Genomic DNA, 12,991 nt, shown 5'->3' on the forward strand with positions numbered 1-12,991 from the left:
CTAGCAAATACGAACCAGCAAAGAATGGGATCTCACTGCCTTCTAGGTTTATCTTAATTGGGTTTTCTATGCTTGACTCTCTTTATATATACTGCCGGAAAGAGTTAATTTGTCCCTCACCTTGGGACTATACTCACCCTTCGCTGCCACTGGCTGCCAAAGTGATTGCCTCAGGCTCTTACCCTGCCTCTTTTGCTACAAGAAGTTCCTCAAGTCGCAGGCCCTAGGCGGCCACCATAATGCACACAAGGAGAGGAGCATCAGCTGGAACCCTGATTATCTCTGCCTCCATCCCTCTTCCTCTGCTCCCTTTCCCATTCATGCAAATCTACTCTCTGCCCTGCCTTACCTCGTTTCGATGCCGGCTGTCCTGGCAGCCGGTTCTTGGCAAGCGGAGAGACTGCTGATTTCCTGAATTCTCAATGGGCTCCTGCTCTTCTTACCGCTACTGCTGGTTCGTCGATCAGGGAAGGCAGGTGCGAGCTTGATCTCTCCCTAAACCTCTCATCTACATGTCGATGAACTCCAGTTCAAGGTTGTTTCGCATACTGTCACTGTAGATATTTTATCCTTTAAATGACTATTTTCTTCGTGCTATCGAGTAAATACTCAATACTGAAATCAGCATCTTCTGAGGCTGAGGCAATTCACAGAGTGCTCGTGTGTGATTCTAACTGGTGTTTAGGGATGATAATTTTTTCCACGGTTCGGACCGTGGGGAAAGATTCATCCCGAAAATAATAATAATAATAATAATAATAATAATAATATTATTATTATTATTATTATTATTATTAATATAATAACATTATTTTTTAAAATAGTATTATTAAATAATATTGATAATAATATTAATATTAATTTATTTTAAAAAAATTAATAATAAAATTAATATTAATATTAATATTAATTAATAGTATAATAATAATAATATAAAATTAATTTTGGGATGAGAGTGGGGATGGAGATTTGATCTCCGTTAGTTCGGATTCGGGGATTCTTCGAATCCGAAAAAATAGAGATATGGGCGGGATAAAATTCAAAGACGGAGATGAGATAGTAAACCTAGCCCACCCCACCTTATTGCCATCCGTAACTGAAGTTCAGGTTGGCAGTTTGTGTTCCTTATAGAATATAGAAACTGCAAGTTGTATATTCAAATTATAAAAGTTGTATAATTTAGAATATTCTATTTTAGGCAATCTAGAATATACTATAATATTATTTCTTATAAGACAAGAAATTCTCTTGTATATGTACTCATTTGATGGGAAGAATCAAAATGAAAAAAATAGTATTACCTTCTACATGGTAACAGAGCCCCAAATCCTAGGTTCAATTGTTTGAACTTGTTTTGAATTTTTCCCTCTTTTTTTCTTTTTCCTGATCCCCAAATCCTTGAATTTCAAATTTGAATTCCTTAATGGACGGATCTGTAATTGATGATACTCAATCATCCTCACAAGTCATTCATCACTACACCCAACTAGACAACTCTACGTTTCCAAAAACTATTTTGTTGGATGAATCCAACTACACCATATGGGCTCCCCTCATGCGGATGCATATTAGAGCACAAGGAAAGATAGGTTATTTAACTGGCGAAAAATCTAAACCCCAGATGAATTCTCCAGGATATGAAGTTTGGGCCACAGATAATGAAAAGGTAAAAAGCTGGCTTATTGATTCCATGGAGACCTCTCTTATGAATCGATATATTCATCTTCCTATTGCAAAAGATATTTCGGAAGCTGTGGAGAAAATGTTTTATGATGATTCTGACGAAACTTGAATCTTTGAATTGAACAAGAAGTGCTTTGAAGCAAGGCAGAATGGTCAACCTATTCCCACGTACTTCAACGAATTGGTGACCATGTTCCAGGAGATCGATCAAAGGGTGGTCTCTCATAATAATGATGTTGCAATTGTAGTCCATGAGACTTCAATGTTGTCTCTATTGCGTGTTCATATGTTTCTAAGTGGACTATATTCGGAATATGATCAGGTGTGTGGAGAGATCCTACGCAAGGAACCTAAATTCTCCCTGGAGGAGAGCTATGCTTACATCCGCAAGGTGCAATCTGAGAAACAAGCTATGGGACGTCCGGTATCTACTGAATCCTCTGTTCTCTCTATTCAGAGAAGAGAAGTTGCTCCGCCAATTTTTTCTGGTCCTCCTTCTCGTCGTCCTATAGGTAAATCAAATTCATACAAAAATAAGAAGTGTAATGTTTGTGGAGAATTAGGTCATAGCAAGGAGAGATGCTATGAAGTGATTGGTTATCCTGATTGGTGGGACTTCACCAAGAAGCCACGAAAGAATATCAGCAAGGTGGCCATTGCTACTATTGGGAATGAACATCTTGATGGCGCTTCTGCTAATGTAGCACAATCAGGTATGAATGATACAGTTATTTCGAATAGTACATGGATAATTGATTCAGGTGCATCTAATCATATGACAAACAACCCGAACCTTGTGAAAAATTTTAGAGCTTCCCTTTAAAATTCTGTCTCTACTGCTGATGGTACTCTAACTATGGTTAGCGGAGAAGGTTCTATTGAGTTATTTGATACCCTAACTCTCGAATTTGTCTTAGTTATTCTATCTTTATCTTATAACCTATTGTCTGTTTGTCAAATTATTCTAAAACTTGCATGTATTGTGACATTCTATCCATCTTTTTGTGTGTTTCAGGACATTCTGACTCAAAAGATTCTTGGTTATGGTGTTAGAAGAGGGAAATTGTACTACTTGGATCTAACTGAGACAGGGGAGAACTGCAAGCATCTTTTGGGACAAGCTAATCAGGTCATAAGGGTCGATAATGCAAAGGAAATGGTGTGGTTATGGCATCGCCGTTTAGGACATCTGTCCTTTAGCTATCTTAAGAAGTTATAGCCCCATTTGTTTTCGGTTGTTAATGAACCAGAATTTTATTGTGACATTTGTGAATTGGCCAAAAGCCAACGTATTTCATATTCACCAAATATTAATAGATATCCTATTCCATTTATAAAAATTCACTTCGATGTTTGAGGACCTGCAAAAATTCCTTCATTTTATGGAGCTCAGTATTATGTAACATTTATTGATGATTGCACCCGCATGACCTGAGTGTCATTACTTAAATGTAAGAGTGATGTATTTGGGATATTTACTGAGTTTTACAAGATGGTGGCGACACAGTACCAACAATCCATCAGAGTTTTTCAATCTGACAATGATGGAGAGTTTGTGAATAGCCTTATGACTGAGTTTTGCCGATCGAATGGAATTCATCATTAAACCTCCAATTATGGTACTCCTCAACAGAATGGTTTAGCGGAACGGAAGAACAGGCAGTTGTTAGAAATTGTTCGTGCTTCCCTATTTGGTATGAATGTACCTCGATCATATTGGGGTGAAGCAGTGAAATCAGCAGCATATGTTATTAACCGTACTCCCTCACGAGTAATTGAGTTCAAGAATCCTCATTAGAAGCTTCATACACTTTTGCCCATCCCTTTTATGCCTAATTTGGAGCCTCGAGTGTTTGGGTGCACCGCTTATGTACACATACCAAAATCACAACGAAGCAAACTTGATCCTTGTGAGAAGAAATGTATTTTTTGTGGGTTATGCAGAGTTCCAAAAAGGGTACAGATGTTACGATCCACTCACTAATAAAATACACATCTCTCTTGATGTCTCATTTCATGAATCTGAGCCATATTACGCAGGGAGAGTTTCCAAGTCTTCTCTCCAAGGGGAGGGTGGCAGTGAAGGGAATCCTTGTCATATTTCTAATATTGATGTCTTTGAAGAATTGGAATACTTGGAGGAACAATTTGAAGTTCCTGCAATAGCTGAGACTGTCCCAGTAGCAGTAGAGAATGACTTATCTCGAGAAATAAACAAGTTCGATGAGCAGACAATTGATCACTTGGTTCCGGACAATCAATTCCCTCATAAGACAGAAACAAATGATCAGGATGTATATGAAATTCATGACATCCCCCTTCTACATCAATAACTAAAGATCTTACTCAGAATGATCCACCTCAGGTACCTTTAATATTTAATAAGTCTTCTAGGTTAGAAAGTGTTGAACCTAGGAAATCACAAAGGGTTACTAAGGGAGTTCCTAAAAAGCAATATGAACCAGACACCAAAGCCCAAGCTAAATACCCTATATCTAACTTTATATCTCACCATAGATTTCTAAGTCACATGCACTTGTTATTAATCAATTATCTACTGTATCTATTCCTAGTAATGTGCAGGATGCATTGAAGGATCCAAAATGGACAACAACAATGATGAAGAATGAGAGGCTCTTCATAGGAATGTTACATGAGGTAGTAGACAAGCATGTTGGAAAGAAGACTGTAGGATGTCGTTGGGTGTTTAATGTGAAGTTTCATGCAGATGGAACAATTGATAGATACAAGGCAAGATTGGTTGCCAAGGGGTATATACAGTGCCATGGAATTGATTATGAGGAGATTTTTGCACCTGTAGCGAAGATCAATACTGTTCGAATTTTAATTTCACTTGCAGCAAATAAAGATTGGCCTTTGCACCAGCTTGATGTGAAGAATGCATTTCTCAATGGAGATTTGGAGGAAGAAGTGTACATGGATATGCCCCTTGACATGAAGAATAAGACAAGAGAAGTTGGTAAGGTGTGTAAATTGAAGAAGTCCTTGTATGGCCTGAAACAGTCTCCCAGAGCTTGGTTTGGAAGATTTTCGAAGTCCATGAGAGCCTTTGGGTACAAACAAAACAATTCTGACCATACATTGTTTATCAAACACAAGAATGGTAAGATTACAACTCTAATTGTGTATGTTGATGACATGATCGTTACAGGAGATGATTCAAAAGAAATAAATGATTTGAAGAAAAATTTGTCGAAGGAATTTGAAATGAAGGATCTGGGACAATTGAAGTATTTTCTGGGTATTGAAGTTGCAAGGTCAATTGAAGGAATTTCACTTTCACAAAAGAAGTATGTTCTTGATCTACTCACTGAAACAGGGATGTTGGACTATAAATCGATGGAGACGCCTATTGAGGTGAATCATGGATTTGCTATTCTCCCTGATCAATTTCCTACCGATAAAGGGAGGTATCAATGTCTTGTAGGAAGGTTAATTTATCTTTCTCATACGAGACCTGATATTGCTTACGCTGTAAGTATTGTTAGTCAGTTTATATATTGTCCGAGTGAAGAGCATATGGATGCAATCTTTCGTATTTTGACATATCTGAAGATGACACCTGGTAAAGGATTATTATTTAGAAAAAATGATACATTGGAAGTTGTTGGATACACAGATGTAGATTGGGCTGATGATAAAACTGATAGTCGCTCTACATCAGGGTACTTCACTTTTGTGGGTGGGAACCTTGTAACTTGGCATAGTAAAAAATAAAAAATTGTTGTCAGATCAAGTGCAGGAGCCGAATTTCGAGGTATGGCTCATGGAGTTTGTGAAATGTTGTGGATTCGTAATGTCTTGAAGGAATTGGGTTTTAAGCTTCGAAGGCCTATGGATCTACATTATGATAATACAGCTGCTATTCAAATTGCACATAACCCAGTTCAGCATGATCAAACAAAGCATGTGGAGGTTGATCGCCATTTTATTAAAGAAAATCTTGACAAAAAAGTTATTAGTTTTCCATTCATAATTTCAAAAAAGCAATTAGCTAATGTTCTCACTAAAGGGGTATCTCAAAAAGTGTTTGACAACTCAATTGATAAGTTGGGCATGATAGACATCCATCCACCAACTTGAGGGGGAGTATAGAATATAGAAAGTGCAAGCTGTATATTCAAATTATAGAAACTGTATAATTTAGAATATTCTATTTTAGGTAATCTAGAATATACTATAATATTATTTCTTGTAAGACAAGAAACCCTCTTGTATATGCACTTATTTGATTGGAAGAATCGAAATGAAAAAAGAGTATTTATTATCTTCTACATTGCTCTCAGAGACTTTGAACTTTGAAATAGTTTTCCTTCCAAGCGAATAAAACCATCCTTGAGTCTTCACACAAATTCATATGAAGGCTCCTGATCTAATCAACAGATGTAACTCCATCTAATCTAGATCATTTGCGACTAAGTGGTTAAGATTTAATGAACAATATTTGACTGCATAGGTGCCTTTCACATGTAACATTCTATTTACCTTTTATTATCTCCAGGACTACCCTACGTGAAGTTATCATCTAACAATCTAATGTTCGATCTCTATCTATGACGTATTTTTATAGATTTTTTTTTACCAAATGGGATGCGTAACTATGTGATGCTTTTGGATAGATGTGTTTCCTGATTTATTTTGGTGAGTAGTAGAAAATTTCTATGGGGCCAAATCGATTGTCCCAAGTTTAGTACTATATGGTTCTAACTTCACCTTTTTATTATCTATCACAAGTCATTCAAAGCCATTAGGATTGAGTATTCGATTAAAATTGAATCGTATAAATTAAAAAATTTTAAATCAATTGAATCAAATTAGCTGAATCAATAGAAATTTTAAAATTAAATTAATCAAATTTAAAATTTATTTAATTAATTATATTTTAAAATAAAATATAATCAAATTTATATCTTTATTTGATTTAATTGAATTATGATTTTAAAAATAAAATTCAACCGAATTAACTAAAAATCAAATCTATTTTTTTAAAAAAAAAACTCAAATTAATTGGACCAAATTTCTAAATTCCATCGATTCACTTCAGTTCAATTAATTTGGTTGTATCAAATTTTTACTCACTTATAGTCATTAATTTGATGAAGCTAAATGAACTTGAGATGCAAACGCCAAGCCGAAACAACTCTAAGATTTCGTCATAACCTAAGAGGAGATCTTAGTTCAAATTTAAAAAAGTAAGAAATGTTAGAACAACTTCAAAACTTGAGGGACCATTTCTAAAAATATCAAAGTTCGGGGGCAAACAAAATTTTGCAAATAATTTTTTTTAAAAAAAATAATCTAAAACATTCTGATTCTATAATCCTACGTATACTCAAAGCCTCCTACCCTCGATTTCCTCCTAACGATTTGGTAGAGAGCCACTCATCGTAAGTTTAATATTATATGATTTAATATTTTCTTTATTGAGTTAACCTTCTTATTTCCTCAAACATGAGTGTGACTGCACATGGATTGGGATCTCGTGAAAAAGCCAGGATTGCCTTGAAAAACAGTCGACAAACCACCAAGCATGATGGTACATCAATGGTTGTAGTTAAGGATATTGAAAATGAAGTTCTTGATGTGGAGCCTCTTGCAGCGTATAGTGAGCCTCCTCAAATTTCCTCTCAGAAAAAGTCCATCTCCAGGTTGCTTTGGTTATTGCTTTACAAATTTTTGTTCAGTACTAATAAATTCTAGCAAGATATATAATTTGTTTGCGTTCTCATTTCTAACAAAAGATATAAGTAGATAAAAGTTGGATCTATCTTGCAATGGATACATGAGTCAAGCAGTAAATTTTCACTCAGTTTAGATAAATGGGGATCAAGCATAATTATCCACAAATACCATACAATAAAGAAAATGCATAATTTCTGATAAACAATTTTGTCCTCCAGCAGAATAAGTCAGTGGGAAGGAATACGGTGCTCTTAGAATGTAAAAAATCCATGAAAAGTGTGTTGATTTAACATTCTTTAGCATTGCTTGGGATTATTGAGTGTTGTCTTTGGAAAGTTTATGTCAGTTTGAAATTTGGTTTACCTTATCTAACACTTTCAACTAATAATACTTATTTTGTGCATATTTTAACTATAAGGTGTATTTTTTTAAAAAAGGTGTGATATGCAATCTATATTACTTGTATAAGTGAATATCTGCCTCCATTTGTTTTTTTTTTATAAAAATTCTTAGCTACTTAATTGGATCTTTCTCGTAATATGCAGGCTAGACAACCTCATACTGGAAGCTATAATCAACTTAAAGGAGCCCACTGGATCAAACAAGACAGCTATTTCTTCGTATATTGAGGTTTTTCTCATCCCTTCGTTTAAAAGGAGATACATCTAGTCCATATGATAAAGACTGTTGCTTCTAAAGTTTTTTTTGTCCATTCACATGCCATACTTATATTTTCTTCAATGGTTTATGTATCTTTTCCCTATTCGTGTCACAGTTATCATTCAACTATATTTAATAAATATTAACTTTTCCTAGACGTGTCACAATCCAAGTCAGGATCTATTTCTTTGTGGTTATTTGATATTTACTTATTTTCTTGAGTTAAGCATGCTTGTGTAGTTTCTCCTTGTCTTCTAACCTACATAAGCTTTTTAGTTTGTTCTCTTCTGTTTTAATTTTGAATAATGAAGACTCTTCTGTGATAATATGTGGCTAAAAATTATTTTTGACCATACTCAACAATGTTAATTTTCTTTTACAAGTTTTAGCCTTTTCTGGTGACCTTTATAATGATTTTTATCATCAGTTCTCAAGTGTTGGAGTTAGTTTGATCATTTCCTTTAAAGTTTTGTATGTTTTTCTTTTATTTCTGATTGTGAACTTTGTCCTATCTCTACATATGCTTAGTTTACGCTCTTAGATGATTGAAGACTTTCTTAAAGCTTTTAAAAATGTTCTCTGAGCATGAATTAAGATGTATGTTTTAAAAATGTTTCCTTTAAAGCTTCATCATTTACTGTAATTCCTACTATGAGCTGGCATTAAAATTAAGATCCACTAGTTCATCTTATTCAAAACTGTTCCTGCTTATCAAAAGCATGAATTTTACATTGTTAATGCTAGAGGAATTAGATTGGCTGCAACAACTTCTTGGGATTGGAACCAATTAGGAAATCGTCTCCTAGTGAGGCTAACTGATGCGCAGAGAACAAAGAGGGAAAATATCAGGAATCGTAGAATGCTTATTACATTATAGACTCATAATATGACCAAGTCGTATAAAAATACCCAAATTATCTCTAAAAATCATAACAAACTTTGAAGATTTAAAATAACTTAAAAACTAAACAATCTTGTTAAAATTTTAAAACTAAAATTTTAATAGAAGCCATAAATTTTTCTCCAAATTCAAATTAGTGACCTTTTGGGCAACTTGTTATTGTTTTCTTCTTGCATCTTATATTGTCATCCTTCAATGGCTGATATATTTTTATTTTCGATCTGGCTCATCTAGGATCAGTACTGTCCTCCAGCTGATTTTAAAGAGTTGCTATCAGAAAAGTTGAAGGCTTTGACTGCATCTAGGAGATTGATCAAGGTAGTATCGGCTAATTTATGTCATGCAACAATATTTTCTATCAATACTTGATTGTAGGCTATTTGAGGATTGCCAAACTTATAGATAGCAGTTTTAAGTTGTGATTCTCTACTGCTGAATCTATATAAATTGCAAATGACCAATTGATTTTCACTTTAGCCTGTCTTCAATATTTTCTTCAAATCAGACCAGCTGCGGGGTCTTACTTTCTCTCGATTTTTTTTGGCTTGTATAATGGGTAAGAAGAGAATCATACACCATCTCAAACAATAGTCACCCAAAATGACTCTCCTACTTCCATGTCATCTCTTTATCCATCTAAAATTACTCTTTTTTGAAGTAAAATGAGGGTTGTAAGTAAGCCGAGTTGAGCCAACCTTGATGATGTCAAGCTTGTTTGTTTATTTTATGAAGCTTGCTAAAGCCTTCTTTATTGAAAACCTTATAAATATTGAGCCAAGGTCTAGCTCAAGTATGGATATTGTCATGCTTCTAATTTATCCAATAAATAAAATCTCTATTATCACTCATTTTTAAAATGTTATAGATCATTTGAAACTCTACATTTTGTAAGATAGAAAGAAATAGATATTAAGAGATTTATAAATACGCACACATATTATATTCTTTATAAGTTTGGATTTTAAAAACTAAAGAAGTAATATCATAATCGAGCATTAGACAAGTTTGTAAATAATTTTGTTCATAGACATTTCACGAACCATTTTAACAAACATCAACAAGCTGAATTCACTAGTATTACACTTTAATATATTGCTTTATATTGAATATAAACAAGCTCTTATCTAGCCAATGATCTATGTTGGTTATAAAAACTATGATCATTTATGTCCCAAATAAAATGACTTGAAATTTATTCTTTTGCCTTAACTTTCTTTTCTCCTATGATGATGTTGGAATTTTAATCTCACTTTTTTGCAATACTTTTATCTATTCTCTTGATTGATTGCGCCTTTCATAAACACCTTAGAATATGGGCTAGTCACTTTCTCTTTTCTAGTATCTTGATGTTGGAGATTTACTCTTGCATTTTTTTTCTTCTGGTTCTGTGGAATAATATCAGACTTTTACTCTCTCTCTCTTTCTTTTACTCTCTCTTTCCCTCTTATATATATATATATATATATATTTCAAGGATAGATTTTGGAACAATATCTTCTATTTTTCTATGCAATTTTCATATATTTATCCATGTTTGCAAACTTCATAATTCTGTATTATTTTCAATTCGAAGGAAAACTAAGGAAGAAGAGTATATCAAAGGACAAATCAAGTTGTTGTCTTTAACACCGCACTATCAAAGCTTCTGGGAAGCTTTAAACTGCTACACTAGTGTCGTTGATGTCTTGTTTAGCATCTTTATTAGTGTTTTTTTTAAAATGTGGATTCATCTGCTATATATATTCTGTAATAACAAGATGAGTAATGTTAGATATAATACAAAATAATTTAATTGATTTAAATATTACTATAGTAGTATAGCCTTACATAGAACTCCATGGAGGGATAAATAAACCGCATGGCCAACCCACAAACACGATTTGATGGTGATTTTGATGGGACATCGTTCAGATCTTAGAAACCCTTGCACTATTAGTGCTTCAGCAGGTGAACCTACATATGATAATATTTACTATGTTTGTTACAGAGATAACATATAAACTGCAATGATGTTAATTAATTGAATTCTTTTTGCTAATGTAAGGTAATTGCCTCGTTAATCTTTCAAGCTGCCACCTATCTCAGTCTACGCACTACAATGTCTGATGGCCATGGATTCTAACAAGATAAATGCACTTCACAATTTTCAATTTCAATTTTATCATATGAAAATGTATGACAAATGTTGTCAGCATAACTTTTATTCAAGATACCCCATTAGTTTTTTTTGTAATTTGTCTTATAGGCAATGTCTAACCTGACAACATTGTATTAACAGTTTGTTCCCTACCTTTAGGTGAAGCACAAATATAGAATAACACCAACTTCTGCTTATTCAAAGGAGAAAAGCTCCAAATTTCTTGTTGAAGGACAACAAGAGGAACCTAGAGCCAAAATCAAACCCCTCACGAAATCTCAAATAGATGCTGAATTAGCAGAAATGCGAAATATGTCGGCTCAGGAAGCTGCTGCTGTTGCTGCTCGAGCAGTTGCAGAGGCAGAAGCAGCGATGGCAGAAGCTGAAGCAGCAGCAAGGGAAGCAGAAGCTGCTGAAGCCGATGCAGAAGCAGCTCAAGCCTTCGCAGAGGCAGCAATGTTGACTCTGAAGAACCGCAATGTTCATAAGCAAGTAAGTGTTTAGTGTTTTATGAATCTGTCATCCTACTTCTACTATTCTTAGGCCTCTGCCTCTGCCCCCACCCAGCAAAAGGAAAACCTTCTTTTCCTGCAATTGATAAATGTGGATTTCCTTATACCCTTACCTGGGAGGGAGGGAGGGAGGGAAAATTCCTTCTTTTGTGTGATTTACCTCAGAATCCAAATGGTCAAAATTTCCAGGCCGTCGCCATCATCTTCAAATCATGCCGGTCACAGCTAGCTCTATGCTAAACAATATTAATATTCAAATTAATTTAATCATTTTTATTGTAATGGCAAGTGCTCTCTTTGGCATTTATCTACTTCTCACCCCTTCCTAACAAAGTCAACTATTCTTAGTGCAATCGATTAGTCATCTTTAATCAATATGTATATTATCTCAATAATTTCTTTTTCTTATTTTAAATATTATTTCTCAAGAAAAAGATCCGTACAATGTATCCCCCTTCATATCTTGTAGAATATGCAAGTGACGCTTCCTGCAAAAGACAGATATAAAGCTTGAGTAAGCGTCCATGGATGCGTCACCTTTGATGATTATGGTTGCAACAGTAGCCGTGGTTGAACACTGAATATAAACATACAAGTATTTTATTTCCCATGAATAAATATTCAAGACTGGCGTTTATTGTCAGATGATGATTTTTTGAAGACTTTCTCTTGTATCCTAACCAGTTACCAATTGATGTTATCGTATCGTCTGGATACAAGTATTTTCCATTGCTTATTGTAGTCAACAGCATGATCTACTGTATCATCTGTCTTTTTTTCCAAAAATTATTTGAAAGTGATATCTGCTTTGTTAACGCTAGTTCTTTTTCACTATTGGCTATTTTCTTGTCATCAACTGTTTGAGGTATTCTCATATCTCTCACATATGTGCAGATGGTTCGCGTTTGAGAAGCGACTAGCTTGAGCTGTTTTGTGCGACCAACTTGGTGATATACATCTCTTCCTAGTTGTCATTCTTGTAGATACATGTTATGGTTATGTATAGATCAAACAATGAAAATCCTCATTTTCATCGTGGAAAAACTTGTTGTTTCGTGTCATGATCGCAGTTGCATTGCCCTTGCTGCATCATTCTTCCAGGAAAAAAACACAAACTTGGTGCCTTTGGGTTACAGACAGAAATGTCATGGAGCATCTTGTCTTCAGATCATAGAAATACTTGTTTCCAACTGCTCTTGCTCTTTTTGCTGTTTTCGGTTATGAGGTGGCCATAACTTCCTATGTTTTTCGGTTCTTTGTTTAGCACAGCTGTGGAAATTTGTAAACAGAGAGCATGTGCTATCCTCTTCAGCCAAGAGCCTGGAAATCATGTGGATTCAAGTTGCAAAGCTTCCAGAATTTGGTAATTCGCAGAAACTAAATCATAATCTTGTC

General features: G+C 34.6%; 1 protein-coding gene across 1 annotated transcript; it reads left to right on the forward strand.

Moving 5' to 3' along the window:
* The first annotated feature begins 7,155 nt into the window (after nucleotides 1-7,155).
* Nucleotides 7,156-12,657, forward strand: LOC121990763 (single myb histone 6-like). The gene is made up of 5 exons (XM_042544837.1): nucleotides 7,156-7,352; nucleotides 7,932-8,016; nucleotides 9,182-9,265; nucleotides 11,244-11,576; nucleotides 12,491-12,657. Exons 1-5 carry the CDS (start codon nucleotides 7,156-7,158, stop codon nucleotides 12,503-12,505), a joined length of 714 nt encoding a protein of 237 aa, XP_042400771.1. The 3' UTR covers nucleotides 12,506-12,657.
* Nucleotides 12,658-12,991: the final 334 nt, after the last annotated feature.

This window comes from Zingiber officinale, chromosome 6B (assembly GCF_018446385.1).
Source record: "Zingiber officinale cultivar Zhangliang chromosome 6B, Zo_v1.1, whole genome shotgun sequence".
NCBI lineage: Eukaryota > Viridiplantae > Streptophyta > Magnoliopsida > Zingiberales > Zingiberaceae > Zingiber > Zingiber officinale.

Bases quoted from the DNA above. Each gene is read 5' to 3' on its own strand.
- LOC121990763 (XM_042544837.1), top strand. From the start codon at position 7,156: ATGAGTGTGACTGCACATGGATTGGGATCTCGTGAAAAAGCCAGGATT. The intron at 8,017-9,181 runs GTTTTTCTCATC...TGGCTCATCTAG, and splicing joins CTATTTCTTCGTATATTGAG to GATCAGTACTGTCCTCCAGC. The intron at 9,266-11,243 runs GTAGTATCGGCT...CCCTACCTTTAG, and splicing joins CATCTAGGAGATTGATCAAG to GTGAAGCACAAATATAGAAT.